The 15,666-nt window shown below is 37.2% G+C and overlaps 1 protein-coding gene across 1 annotated transcript in view; it reads right to left on the reverse strand.

Annotated features, from left to right (window-relative positions):
- The window catches only part of GRIN2A (glutamate ionotropic receptor NMDA type subunit 2A), a 185,914-nt gene that overhangs the window by 26,573 nt on the left and 143,675 nt on the right, over window positions 1–15,666 (reverse strand). Inside the window, exons 9-10 of the mRNA XM_067305993.1 lie at window positions 12,676–12,905; window positions 6,490–6,650 (exon numbers count right to left, since the gene is read on the reverse strand). Of these exons, the coding sequence (XP_067162094.1) occupies window positions 6,490–6,650; window positions 12,676–12,905 (391 nt within the window). The remainder of the gene's footprint in view (window positions 1–6,489; window positions 6,651–12,675; window positions 12,906–15,666) is intronic.

The following is a 15,666-nucleotide window of genomic DNA, read 5'->3' on the forward strand; positions in this document are numbered from 1 at the left end:
GAATGAGTTTCAGATTCATTAGCTTAAAACTGGTGAAAAAAATAATATTCCCTAAGGCTTTCAGCCTTGACTATGGAAGACAGTTTGAAAGAGGAGAACGTCATTCCCTCTTCATTAAGAGGGAATTAATTACAGGCTGCTGTTTCAGTGACATTAAAATGTTTAAAAAAGATGACGTGGGCAAAGATCACCCATTTAAAAACTGGTTATTTCATTTGATGTATTTTATTTTTTAATCCAATTTTGAAGCTTTTGAAAAGCACAAAAACCAAGCAGGCTCAGAATACAGAGATTATAAGAGTAGGTCATGAGAAAGCAGGAAAACATCACGTTTTTTGAAAGATAACTGGGCATTAAAGATTTAATACATTATTTAAAAATACATTTGCATAAACTTTTGTCTGTTGTAAAACTATCTGCAGCAGAGTTGCTCACTTCATGTATCATAACAGGCATCCAGGAGAGTTGCAAGTAGTAAATTATTACAGACTACAGAAACCTCATCTGGCCCCACTGCCCTTTCCTTTCTCCCTCACAGAACACACTTCAAAGTCAACCATTTTTGTCAATTCCTTAAAAACTGTGTAAAAGAATTTTTATATTTACTGTAACATTACCAGTTTAAGAAAAGAGCGAATCTTCTTTATCATAAATACTGCAAGGTGTTGTCAATCAGAAATGGTCAGAAAGTACTGAGCCACAAGATTAAAAGATTAAAAATTTATGTCTGCTGAACATTTTCTTGTGTTCCCATCGCAGCTGTCATTACCTGCCCACAAGAATGATCCAGAACTTGTGCTTTTTATGAAAAATTAAAATACATAATTTTCCTCTTAAATACCTTATTTCTCTCACATCTTCTCTCCTCTTTTTAGGTGAAAAGGTATGAAGCACCCAAAGACTAAAAACTAATGTTTTTTCCTTCAATGAGCATTTTGTTGACAATCTTGCTGTAAAAATCTGAGCATAAATGGAAAATATTTGAATAAATATGAAGGTTGTTTTTCAATCCAAGTATGGAGATGTCAGCTGGCTCCCTAAAAGACAAGGGTTTTTTTTAATTTTATTTTTATTTTAGGCACAGCATCACTTTAATTGACAGACCTAATTAACAGAAGGACCTGCTGGGCACAATCTGAATTATGTTCCAGCTCACAGAAATGGAGATGTTTGCCTCCTAGTTATGCCCGTAACATATTGCAGAAGCTGCCAACACAGCCTCTGACCCACCCTGTATCTGTTCAGCAAACAACAGTGTACAAAGCTTTGAATTGGACACAATTTATAAGCACTATAAACACAACAAAAATCCAATTCAGGGCAATAAGCTTAGAGTCTGAGGGCTAAAAGGGCGTCAGAGCCTTTTGGGGTTTTCTCCCACACTTTCTGTACCTAATATCATGGGATTCTAATACATACAGTTGTTTCCACAATGAGAGTGTGTGTTGGGGGAGGAATCATTTCTCATGTCACTCATACTGTTCAGTTAGCTGTTGTCAGGTGGTTTCTCTAGCATCACTATATGTTATTAAAGTTTTTTGAAGACTAGAATAGTCATATGCAGCTATCAAAGCAACTAGCAGCTCAGGATGTGTCTGCAGGCCAGCAGCATCTTCTTGGGAGACAGTTCAGATCTGATAATCCTCTGTATGTGAGACCATACCTGTCTAAGGTCCTGCAGTGAACCAGAGCTGTCATCCCGGCATTCTTCCCAAGCTGCTGCTTATTTCTGCCAACATGCCACAGACAACTAGGGAATAAGGCATTAAACTTGATGTGGATAAAATACAAAACATTGCAATCATTAGCAGGAAGGCAGATGGAGTCCCAAGCAAACTTCACCATCAAATTCTTGAACAGATAGTCACAGCTGTGACTGCAAATAAAAACTGAAAAAGGTTCATGATAGTGAGGGCATCTGCAGCTGTATAACAGGGCACTGCTTGCCCATGGAATACAAGGGACTCGTTACTGCAGCTTCCTTGAAACAAGTTACATTGACAGCTTATTACAGTGAAACGGAAATAAAGTCCTCACATCAATGTGCTCCACAACACAGCATCAGTTAAAGATGCCATCTTTTTTCTTGAAACAAGATATACAGCGTGAGATATTCAGCTGCAGCCCTCAGGTCTAAGAAAACTGAGGAAGTGAAGAAAAAATTAGATAGACTTATCAGTGACAGGAAATATGCAAGTGAAAGAAGTTTCTCATTTTGTTTCTACCCTACGAAAAGAATTTCCCTATGAAATTTTCTAATTTCAGGCATTAGCACTTAAAGCCCAGGCAATACACAAGTGTAGATATGCTGAGGCAAAGGTGAGAACATTAAACATTTCCAATTTATTATCATTGCATCTTCTCCTCTTGACAGTTTTACATGCCTATCTCAGCAGAACACTCATATACAGAGAAACACTACATGCAGACCTCAAAAACTACAACCTGATGCCCAGATGAAAGAATTTCAAACAGGAAAGGTTGTTTTTCTAGCAAAAAGATAGCATCCTTTAACTATAAACTCCTCTGGAAAAAAATAGCAGGGGACACAGAAGCAAACCCAAACAGCCACTGTAAGCATAACACAACAATTAACTAATTCCTAACTAATTCAAAAACTTATTTCCCTCTTCAAGAAGCAAAATCAATAGGATCTATCTTTCCGGTACAGAGGACAACCTTATTTTATCAATAAATATCTAAAGAACAGAGGACCCACCATGGCTCTACTAGACCTTGACTCCTCTCACAAAGGAGAAAATATTAGCTAACATACTGGTCTCTTACACGCCTTATTCTTTCAGATAATGCTCAGGAAAATAAATACGCCATTTTTATCTTCACTGAGGAAAAGAAACAAACCAGCTCTGGAAAATTCCTGAACTCCCTAGTCCTGCCTGAAGAGCCAGATGAAGCTCTACATGGTTCAGCTGATCCTCTACATGCATGAAGTTTGGAGAAAAACATCAGTATATTTTTTGACTAGCTTGCAAGACTGTGACTTTCAATACTAAGTTTGTTTGAATGTGTGACAGTATTTTGCCATTTTGAAAGGTACTAAATAGTGCTTCAATAACAAGATGCATGAATTTAGCTCCTTTTTTATAGGCATGGTTGCAAACTGATACCTTCAATTAATAAATGGAATACAGAAAGTTCTGCCGCTCATTAAAAAGATGTTTCAGCAGCCTTCCAAGAACTATATCTGTGGCCTTACATCTTCAATTAAGCAAAAGTAGTTTTGAAAGTGATATTGCAAATACATACAGGTTAGACAAACAACCTGCAGGAATAATACAGGTATTATTTATTTTGACTTGCAGCAACAATATCAGCTAGACAATCTTTGCAAGTCCTTCCCATGTCTATAATTCTATGACTCTATAATTACCAGGTAGTTCATCTTCAAAAAACTGTCAAGAAGCAGCAGGCTTTAAGATATGTAAGACAAATTGCTTGTTGGATGCTACTGATGACGATGATGAAAAGGCAAAAAAGATAAAAGTATAGGAATAGCTCCAACAAGAGATAAAGATGAAAACAGAAGAAACAGCAGTAATAAGGTAATCAGAACACATACATACTGAAGAAAAAAATAGAAATATTATATTTGCTAGGAAACAAGAAGGAGTTTGAGGAGAGAAAGACAGGTCATCATCAAAAGAGGACATAGATTCCATGGCACAAGACACATTAAAGTCATGTGATCAAGGGGAAGCAGGGAAGGTGACAGCTTGATCAAGTCTAGAAAAGGATGAAAGGGTGAATGTTAAATGAAAGAGTGAAACAATTAATCTTGTCAAATAATTCATACAGGAGAGGCTATAGAGGGTGAGTCACAAAGATGAGGAAACTTTCATGTATTTTGAGAAAAAGAACAGAAAATTTGGTAGAAAAAGTGAAAAATAACATTTTTTTGTAGCATATAAGTCTGGATAGACAGAGGAGAGGCAGGTAACTGTAATACACTTACAAATAAGTATTCATGCTTTTTGCTGTCATCCCTGCAGAGATTGCAGTCCTGCATTACACAGTCTCATCTCTTTCATCCAAGCTGTAAAAACACACACATTTAGCTCTACAGATCCCTGGTTTGATCCCTGACGTGTCCGCCATGGAAACTGCCATCACAGCATTACCAACAAGAAAAAGGTAGGTACATTAAAGGTGGAAGTGACAGATGAGGATGACAGAGCTCAATAGGTTTGGTCACCTAAAGGAAATTATCTTTCTAAAGAGAAAGTACTCTGTGAGGCAAAAAGAAGGTGCAGTCATGCTGTAAGTGGGTTTATGTGCTCACATTTACCACATTAATGGGGTCTTTGTACAGTTCTTGCTTTGCAGAAACTGAAGGGAGAAAATACGTAAGCCCACTTGACACTACCTTTCTGCTGGAATACCCCAAACTGTGATACAATCAAACACAAAGTGACACTTCTGTCGCATGAAACTTCAGTAGCTGATGGTGTGCCATTTAATCCTTCTTTAGGTGCCATCAGATAAAATACTAAGGAACACAGCAGTATGTAACAGTTACTTACATTGATCTGGAAATCACTGCACATGGTAGCTTATTTGCACCATCTGCTACAGAAATGTCAATCAAGGGAATCAAGGTAGACACCTAGGGGTGTCCACATTGAGAAATCACTTAGAAGAAGAAAGAAATTCCAGTGGAAAAAAAATCTATAAAAATGAATAGTTTATGCTGTCAAAAGGACTAAAGCTTTTGAGGAAGAGCAGCAGCTGGCACAAGAGCAGCCAATCTGAGTTTCAGTAAATGTCCTGAATTCCCCTGCAGCCAGGCAGCCCCCTCTTTTCAAGCTCAAGTGTCTGACAGGTGGCCTTATTTTAAATCTAACAGCAATTTCTTAGGGTTTTCAATAGCACAAATGGCTGGTAAAAAGGACAAGAAATATCCCTTAAATAAATTATCCATCCAACTAAACAGCCTTAGCAATAGCTGAAATTAAGGACGGCTACCTCCTTAAAAATTCACAGCCTGAATGGTAGCATTCAGCTGACTATCTATAATGCACAATTTAGCTGTCACCCAGGAAATGTAGCTTGCACAGGCTTGGCATGAGCTGCAACTCTGCCTCCGGTTCGGAAGACCTTGGATGAGGTTCATCTCACCTTATGGTATGTGTCTATCTTAGGAAGGGACAAACTGTGCTTGAGAAATGCCAGTTGAGAATGCCTTGAGAAATGATGATAGAGGGAGTCCAGAAAGCTAGATGGAGACAGTGGAGAAGAAAATAATAGAAAGGATAAGGTTTTAAAGAAGGGAACCTGGACTCCAGAGAAAGGTTTTGATAGTTTAATCTTTTCACGTAAGAAATACCTTATAATCCCCTACACATTTTGGGAAGGGAGAGTATAAATTAAAAGGACAGGCAGCTTAATTTAGTATAGAAAGCTTAATAAGCTTAATTTAAAAGCTTAATTTAGTATAGAAAAAAAATGTCTCCTGTGCTCACTGTAAACAATATCGAGCAAAATGTGCCATGAGACAGCCACTGGAGCAAATGCACTTAATTCACTTTGGATAACTTAACCTTCTCACTTAAAAAGCATCATGCCTATCTTGATAAATTCTGATTGTTTTAATCCAATATTACTAACAAAAATACGCATACTATTATCAAGCCTATATGTTCAGAAAAGATTACTAGAGCTAACACAGGCCTCTCACACTGATGTGTACTGACACAAGCAGTGATTCATATTCACACCTTTTGAGGATTAAGACTGGAATTGAGTCTTTCAGTCCAACCATGTAGAACAGGCTGGTTCAGAAAGGGAAAAAGATAGATAGCACTTAAGTCTAAATCTCAGAGCTGGAGGAGGTAGAACAATGATATTTTCAAAGTGCTAGAAGCAGAATTAGGTAGTACATTTGAGACTATCTCATATCAACAGGTACTAAGAAGCTCAGAGTCAATACTTCAGATACGACAGCCAATATGCAAGGCCATGCTAATTACAGGAGGGAAGAAAATCTAAGAGTAGACCCAAAAGAATGCCGAAAGGATGGGAGGGTGAAAAGCAGGTACAAGTAGTTGCACACTGGCCAGGTTTGTTAAACACACTTTGTCAGAAATGCACCCTGTGACACACCTTCCTGCAAGAGAGTCCTGCAAAGATAAGCAGGGAGTACATGAATCATCATGTTCTGTGTCAAACCCACACCCATATCCAGGCCCATCTGACTCCCGGTCTTTTAATTTGAGAAATACCAATTCTGCCCTTCGAACCTACTGTACATTGCACATCAAATCCTCCATGAGAGTTTAGAAAAGGCATACAAATCACAGGCAATCATTTTCCTTCCCAATAGCTGTACAATTCAGTAGGGGAAAAAAAAAAAAAAAAAAAAAAAGAGCCAAGTACCACACACCGTGTGTGACACCAGTCTGTCCAGTATCGTGGTAGGTTCAGTTTCTGCAAAGTCTGGAGCATTCTTTAAAACCCACAGAATAAGCTTACCCAGTTTTCAGGCTGACCAAGGCATCTTCAACTCCTTTCTGATTATACTTCGTCATGTAAAGGTGCATATCTGGGTAGTTGTTTCTGATGTTCCTCTCTGTGCTTCCATTTGGAACAGTTCCAAATCGAAAAGGAGGTGAATAATCATGCGGCCTTTGAAACTAGAGACAAAAGGGAAAAACAAAGTGTATCAGGCATTCAAAATGGATGGCTGTGAAGATGTCCCTTAAGCAAGGAAAGGCTAACAGGGCAATTTCAGGTTGAAAAAAACATGAGTTGTGTAAGTTGCCTCAAATTTCTTCCAGGCAAACACTGTGGGTTAATTCTGCTACACCAGAAACTGTGTCTTCACACTGGCTTAACTATACAGAAATATCTACATCCAAAGTAAAATCAGCTCAGTTTTGCCACTCCAATGCAACTTTCTCCTGTGCACTGTAATATGGCATGAGATACTGGAAGATATTCCTCATCTGCCAACATCTGCCTAGAAAACCAAAAATACAAGCAGATGTGCTGGTATTTAAAGAGTAAACCCCCAGCATTTTAGCTGATATTCATTTCACACCTCTGCCAGTCTGAGTGGAGAGGCTTTGCGTCCCCACAGATGGGGAAGGCCAAAGGAAGCCCTTCACTGCTACTGGACAGGGAGGGTAATGGTGGCTCCAGAGGATCCCTGGGGAAAGCTTGTGCCGGGGCAGGAAGGGTGAGCTTGGGGGCTGCCCTACATCCACTGCAGAGAGATTCAGGGGGAATTACAGTCTCCCTGCATCTTCCCACATAGTGTGGCAGCTATATCTCTTGACATAAAAAGAGCTTCTGCAGCTTCCACACCTCCAGTCCTGGTCCCTATTTACTTCTACAGTTTAAAACTGCAAGCTATTTGCTTGTGCTCACATAGATTTATTCTACAATTTTACCCTCTGCATCTCTATTACATCAGCACAAACAAGCCAGGGACTATCTCCAAAGGATTAGCAAGAGCTCGGGGCACGTTCAGGTTTCAGACTTGGAAATCATTCTGATAATCTCACATAAACAGACCTGAAAATTTTGTATGTCCCTTTTCAAAATCTCCCTCTAACTATTAAGTGACACTTTAGGACTAAGTTAAAATGTTTCTTTAAGAGTTAAATTAAAAGGCCACTCAAATTAGAGGAGCTATTGGCTAATGAGGAAATTCAGCTGAGCATTAATAAAAGCAGGCACCCATGACTTCAATGGTAAAACACAGTCTGCTATTACTGCTGAAGTGAGAACAGCAATCTAGATACCCCGTGCTGCAAGAGACAGCTAATATTTACATGGCTGCTGCTTCCTTTGGGCTACATATGTAATAGTCCTCTTTTTAAAGTTTGGTCTCAGGGCATTAAGAATTCCCATTATCCAGTGCCAATTTTGAAATAGAATACAAATAGGCTTATACGAAAAGTGGGAGTATTTTCAATTCCATCAAACCTTGACTGTGGTATTACTGCCGCAACAATATTTTCACGTTACAGAACTACAATTAAATGCTTCATTTTAATTAAACATATTTTGACAAAGCATAAAGGAATGAATTTTATTTTTGTCTACTCTTTTAGATAACAGACTTCTTACTTTTCTCATTTTCTCTTTTCACAGCTTTACTATTTAAATGACTATTTTGCTACTACCTTACACATTCTAATTGACCCAAACACTAAAATTACACTGCATACTAGTCATGGTTTTTAGTCTATCTTTGCTCTCTCCTTTCTGTGTTTCCTATGCAACACCTTGCAAGGCAAACCTTGCTCTTAAATATATGCCCAGAGATTCTATTGATGTAGATGTAGCTTGCTATTAACCTCATTTAAATATACAGTTAATTAATTCCTTAGTAGTGAGATGGCTTCCAGGAACTCCTAATGTCTGTTTCAAATTTTCCTATAGGCTGAACTGTAGAAAAAATTTTTAAAAATTAACACCAAATTCAAGACCTGTAGAAACTGCTGTTGTTCACGTGGTTGACATTTTTTGGAAATTCAACTAAGGTGAGCCATCTGCAAGCTCAGCTCATAATACTGGGGCGTGACAGGAGAATTGGAGGAACAGGAAGATCACGGTGGAGTATCTTGGCAATTTATAAATTAAGTTTTTGTCTGAATAGTCTCACTTTTCAAGTACATTCACACAGGTGAAAGTTGTTGGTGGGGAAGAAGGAATCCTCACAGGCTGAAGGAATTGAGGTATCAGTTCTAAACTGAACATTCGTGTAACACAAAAATATTTCTGCAGGAGAGCAGAGATTAATAAAATGGACTTGTTCATTCAAAGACCATAGGGGATAACAAGCAATTTAAGCAAGCAAATAACTCTTAAAAGGATTTCAAATACTGACAATTCAAAGAGACAAATAGTTCCAAACACCATCCATTAACGGGAATTTCTTGGCACCACACATTCAACCCACAAATTTTAGCAGTCACACTGAGATTAATTTTTGGAAATCATTATCTGTTACTACTGCCTGCTCATTGACAACTTGCAAATGCAAAAAAAAAAAAGACAGGAGTTTAATTTTTTTTTTTTTTTTTTTTTTTTTTTTTTAGCAACAGTGCACTCGTGTGTATAAAGTTCTCATCAGTAGTTTTAAATTTATCTTCTAAGAACTGACATGTCTTGGAGAAGCATATAAGCTCTATGACTGCAGCAAAGATCTATGTGGCAGGCATGAGAGAAGAAAGAAAGAAGCATCAAGTCTGTACATGCACTCATTTTCCCTGAAGCCCCATGATGGGAATTAAAATATATCATGTCTGCTAGGAGGCAATTTTCTTCCTAGACGCTTTGTGAAACGTTGAAAAAAAATTTTTTATTGTTAATAAAATCCTTAAATTTAACGCAGAAGCCCCCTGTTTGAATCATAACTGCAAAGAGATCTGCTGTTATTCAGAAGACTAAACAATTCATTCTTGTTTCCCCCAGTTCTGCCTGCTGCTAGATCTGTGGCGCACACAGTAACAAAACTCCAATCCCAGAGATCTAGGATTCCCATAATAGATGTCTCAGCTGAGAAAACAGTCCTATTACTTTTAGTTTGTTTTACCTGTATGTCTATATGCCTTAATAAAACTGATAATTTCATTAAAGTCACTAATGTGATCTTTCACAAACTTTAACTACTGAGTTAATGTGATGATTTGCATGCTTGCCTAAAAAGGTTGGTATTCAAAGCAGTTGTTAGTTATTGTTCTAGGGTATTTTAAGGAATCATGGAAAAATTATTAAAATAGTAGAAAATAGCAAATATTCTCCCTCTACTAACACAAATTTTAATGGGAATTATGGCTGGATTGGGGTGACAGAAAAACACCCACATTTGAACTCTATGCCTTCTTTTTTTACCAGATGGAAAGTGCTGACATTCTGATTTTGGGTGGTTTTTGAAAAATGTGACTCCTCAGTAATTCCAAGACTATTATTATAATTGTCAGTAACTGAAAAGCAATCGATATCTATGTCTGACAACTCTGAAAAAGCACTGTGAGGGTCTAATATTGAAATGGAGAGATGGACTGGGGTAAGAGGGTCACCCTAAATAATCCATCATCCCTACTGCCTTTTGACCTCACTCTGCTCGAATATGACACAGACATATCTGTAAGCAATTACAGAGCATGTGCCACATATCTTATTGCAGATAAAAATAAAAACAGTGCTACAAGAATACTGTGAACCTTGCAAAACTAAGGAATCTGTAAAAGACATAATTCAGGCTGCCTATTAACCTTGGAACTAAACCCTAGTCCACATGCACATGGGGCCATTCTCAAATGAGACTGTGTAGAGGAAGCGGGCAGACAACAGCTCTGCAAGGCAACTCAGTTCACTGCTTTCTACTCTCCTTTAGTAATCTTATCTCTATTTCTTTCCATGAAAAAGGCATAATACTGTCTCAAAAGTAACAGCTTCTATGAATACCTGCTTTGCTGTATACTTTTGGACTCATTTTCTGTACCTTTTTCATGAACACAAAGCTTTCAAAAATCACAAGCGTGTCAAAATATAATTTTCTTCTTGTCTTCTGAATCATTCGAGTTTATGAACACCCACCCCTAGTAACTCCAGTACATGCTGTGCCATGTATTTCTGGGTGACACATAGATGGCATGGCATTCAAAAAATTCATTGGCAACATGATGAAGGAAGAGGAAACTCTCAAGAGGTCTCAAAGTCAAGAAGGGTAAATATCATGTCATTTTATGTTCAGCAAAACAGAGAGGTGATGCTAGAGTGTTACACATTTCCTGAATGGAAGTCATGGAATGCTGAGGGTCAGGGATGACTGCTCAGAGAAGGGTTTTTTCCTGGCTTCTCTTTTCCTCTGTAATCTATCATGTATGGAGTTGGATTGAGAAACCCCAATATCTCTACCTAGGAACATTTTATTGCATAGTAGCATTGACAAAAGAACTTGGCTTTTCAGTCGTGACAGTAGGAAAGAGTGGGGGGATAGAGAATAATGAACTGATTTACCAACTAAGCATTAGTTAGTGTAGGCCAAATTAACTAATATAGATAGTAAAGTAATCTTCAAGTTTATGGACTGAAATTATGCTCAGCTATTATAATTTTTTTAATTAACCAGAAGGATACCTTTATTAAGTCTCTAGTTATTTCCCTGTTTAAAAAATTGTCAACTTCTCAAGAAATTCTTGAACTTGTAGATATTATTTCTTTAAAATTAATTTTATTCATACCCACTTCTGTCTTCTTGCAGGCCCCTGCCCATGAGTGCTTTGCCTGCAGCAAGGATCAGAGTTCTCCACAAAAACAACTGTACTGAAAATTCCTGAACTGTTTGACTACTAACAGAGTGCTGAAGCAACACAGCAAAGAGGGGAGAAAAATAATTCAACATGAATCATATTACATTCCCATCAATTGTCCCTAATTATTGGAAATGTTAAAAATCTGAACAAGCTCAGAATTGTAGAGGAGGCAAAAACTGTGTATAAATAGAAGAATATTTTGAAAAAGATTATTGTTTTTCAGGTTGTCCTGATTTATCTCTACATGCTTCAGACAAAACTCTGAACAACTTAAAATAAAAATAAAGGTAGTAGATCAAATAAATGATCAGAAGATTGCACAAGAGCAGGAGCTATTTTCCGATCCAAGTTTTTTCTCTATTTTTATTCCACTTATTGTGAAAATTGAATTCTCATTAGCTTAGAGTACAGAAAAATCACAAAAATAAGGAAGTCATTAGCCAATGGCTACTGATCAAGTACTGAAAATTTTCCCAGCCCACATGATCTGCAGCAGGGGCGGAGAGGTGGATGGGTGCACCAGCAGAACCGAAAGCCAGGGCTGGGTCAGGCGCAAGCCAAGTCCTGACAAAAGGATCTCTCAGGAAAATGTTCAGTGCTTTGGCACAAATAGGAGAAAGGCATTTTTCAGTTCCTTTCCTTTTTTTTTTTTCTTTTTTTTTTTAAATCCTCAAGAGAAGAATACCTTTTATCTGCTCTTACTAAGTATATTATTTTAAAATACAGGTATTTTTTTTAAACAAACTTTATACTCTTCCAAAGGTTTTCTCAACAACATAACTTCATAAAAACAAAACTACTATCATTTTGTTTTCTTTTTATCTGTCTTTCTTCTAGCCATGCTTGCAATTCATGCTATGATAATTCAAGAGTACGCTCAAAGGCTAGTCATAAAAAACAGTTAAAACAAAAAACAGACACAAGGCTATTTGAGTTGTTGCTCTCTTTTGAATAACAGCTTCCTTTATTTTCTGTCTTTTGAGATAAAGCCCTTAAGAAGTTTTCCCTTGTGCTATATTCTATTTAAATATTACTTCTGAATGTCAATATTTAGTTTCATTTTAAAATAACTGGGCACAAACTTGAAAACAGAGTGCCCTTTATGTGCTTTGTGCACATCTATCAGAACAATAATTTTGCAAATGGACTTTACCTACTCTGTGCAATATCACCATAGCAAAGCGGTTACACAAATGAAATAAAAATTAATTAATTGTATGGGTTCTGATTTATAAACCTATTGATTAAAAGTCACAAGAAAGTACAAAGATCTGGGAAGCACACTCCCACCAGAAGAAAGCTAAAACAATATGCAAAATCAGCCTATTTATTATGATTGTGAAGAATGGGAAAATGGAGACTGACCTTTTTGAGCTAGATGACCTACCTTTTTATCACTCAGTCCAGTCACTTGGTCAACAAATTCCTCTTGAATCATAAATGCAGCTAGGTTGGCAGTATAACTAGCCAGGAAAATGACAGCAAAGAAGGCCCAAACTGACACCATGATTTTACTAGTTGTCCCTTTGGGGTTTTGCACAGGCACAGAATTATTGAACACCAAGCCCCAGAGTAACCAAATAGCCTTTCCAATGGTAAAGGATGGTCCATGGGGATCTGTAATTGCAAAGAGCAGTTATTTTAGTTGCAGATACCCTACATAATAACAACAAAGTACTTACAAAGACATGGTAAAAAATATTTAAATACTTATTTATTGTACTCCCAATGGAATCACAGGATTTATCATAGGTACTCTCTATTGTAATGACATTTCACTATTTGTTAAAAAATTATTTTAACAGTTTTCTAAGGGGAATTATCTTCAAAAGTTTTAAAATGAAAACTGAAAGCATGCACCAGATTTAGGTTTGGAAAAGATACAAACTGTGTTATCTCTCTTGCAGTAAGGTATGTGCCACAGTATTGCCCCTTTCAGTCTTCTATTCCAGCTGACATGTAAAATGGAAAACTGTGGAGTTAATACTCAAGAATTCAGTTCAAGTATTTTTTGTAATCTCTAGTCTTCCAACATTATGCTTTTTTAATACTGTATACCCTCAGATAAGGATATTTAAGATCAAAATGGATTAATATTTCACCCACATTTAAGTAACTTCCCACCCAGAAAAATCAATCAGTAAGTCAACACAGAGGAGCTAACCACATAGATAACTGATTTTCAGTGAATTGGACTAAGGCTACCTCACATATACAGAGTTAGTTGCACTGGCTTCAGTTGCTATTACAGGCAAAAACCTGGCCCAGGTAATCCATGTAGTTCCTCAATAGTTGTTATTGCTGTTACCAGTCAGCTTTGAATTCATTCAAAAGCAAGAACAAGTAGTCAGCATATTGCCCTCATTCCCATGTAGTGGCACAAATGGATTAGCAAAGACATTATGCACCTAAAAAGGCTTATTCGTACAGCCTTCCGAGAATAATGGCAAGACTATCCTTACCCAGCTGGAGGCAACTACAGTGCAGACATCACATATAGCTAGTCATCTAGACTCCCTTTATACTCAATGGAGAGAGATAGGCCTCTTCTGAATCTGAATCATCTGACCTTTTTATAAGTATCTATTTTTCAATTAAATGGCAATTTAGAAAATAAGTTCAGATGCAGGCACCTGCAATACTACCCCCTTCCTCTCTTCTTACACCCCAGGGACATACACTAAAAATCAGATTTAATTATACTTCCTTAACTCATTCTCTATTCCTGTGATTTACAAGAACTTACATCAATGTAATAGAGGATTTGATATTACTAGACAAAGCAATAAACAGAAATACTCATAATGGAAGAAATAAATGGACTTAAATGGAATGTTCTGAAAGAATAAACCCAAAGTGGGCATACTTAGTGCATGTTCTCATTTCAGTAGAAATGTTCACTAATATAATGCAATATTTTCACGATGCAATCAAGCACAACAGCTTAGATTATCTTCTTTCTTTTTTGCAGCAGTGCTGCATAATGGAGCTGGCTCTTGGTTTATGAAACTACATTTCAGGGCCATTTAAGATTGAGCTGATACATGGCTAATGTGTATTTTCTGAGCAGCAATGATAAGAAAAGTATATGCCAAGGAAACAGAGTATAAAGTTCTGCTTATGTCACTGGAGATAGTAGTAGTAGCAGTAGTACCGTTGAGCTCCATCCTACCAAAAATGCCTAGGGAAAGTAGAAAGCTACATAAAGACTCCCATTTATTTTAAACTTCCCATGTTTTAAAAGAATGGCAACTGGATTTGTGACAAGTTTCTAGAGATAGGTTAGGACAGTGCAGTGCCATAATATGCCTTTGTAGCTGTAAGTACACTACATAATCAATTCCAGCACATGAAGTGGCACAGGAAAGGAGAACAGCTTAGCCCCCAAACCCCCAATATGCACATGCACCTCTGATTTCTCCTTCCTAATTATAGTGTTTGTCATTATTCATAGATTAGCACTAAGAAATACTTTGCTTTTCATAAGTTAACAGTATTTATTATTGGAAACAGTGACTGGAAGCTCTTCTATGCACTTACTGATGTGTGTTTTTAACTGTACATTCCTGATTTTCAAAGGTGTCAAGCCAGGACTCAGCCAACAGAAATCATAGGCTCTCAACATTAAAAGAAGTAAAACCAATCTTATTTTGATGCTATTTTAAGACAGAAGAATTTTGGCCGTGAGCAGATTCATGACTTTTCCATAACAGTATTGCGGGTTTTTTTCCCCTTTGAACATAGTTAACCTACCTAAACGTAAGTAGCTGATGGATATTAAAGTCTATTGAGGTTCTTCTAGACTTTACAAAGTGAAACTAAAATATCAAAGACATGGCAGGAAACTGAGTGAAATGAGTGTAAATACTGCCCCTAAACGACTGTTTTTTCCTTGTGATTATCATACGGATTCTCTGAAGTAATATTAAATACATCTTTTCTCGAGAAAGACAGTCTATTCCTACAGAATAATTTTATTTTGGACAGTGGTTACAAATTTACCAGCTTATTCAAATTGTAAGATCCTCCGATCATTATGATAATTTCCTTTTTCAGGCAACAAACCAAACACACGAACTAGAACAAACCATTAGCCTGTAATAGTCTCCAGGACTGCTTTCACCAAGTTGGAAGATCTCTTGATATGAAATGAGGCAAGTATGATTTAGAAATTAAAAACAGTCAGCATACTGAACTGAATGTAAAATAAGGAAAGGATGAGGGCACCACAGTAGATGAAACCCTCATTCTCAGGTCAAAATGCTAATAATTGTAGCTGTCACTGAGAAAGGCAAGTTCTGTATTAATTTTGTTGTGCTGGTATATTCTGGAAACGAAGGGAAGTTTCTATAGTCACGGATGCTAAACAGTACAAAGT

This window comes from Apteryx mantelli, chromosome 16 (assembly GCF_036417845.1).
Source record: "Apteryx mantelli isolate bAptMan1 chromosome 16, bAptMan1.hap1, whole genome shotgun sequence".
Taxonomy (NCBI): domain Eukaryota; kingdom Metazoa; phylum Chordata; class Aves; order Apterygiformes; family Apterygidae; genus Apteryx; species Apteryx mantelli.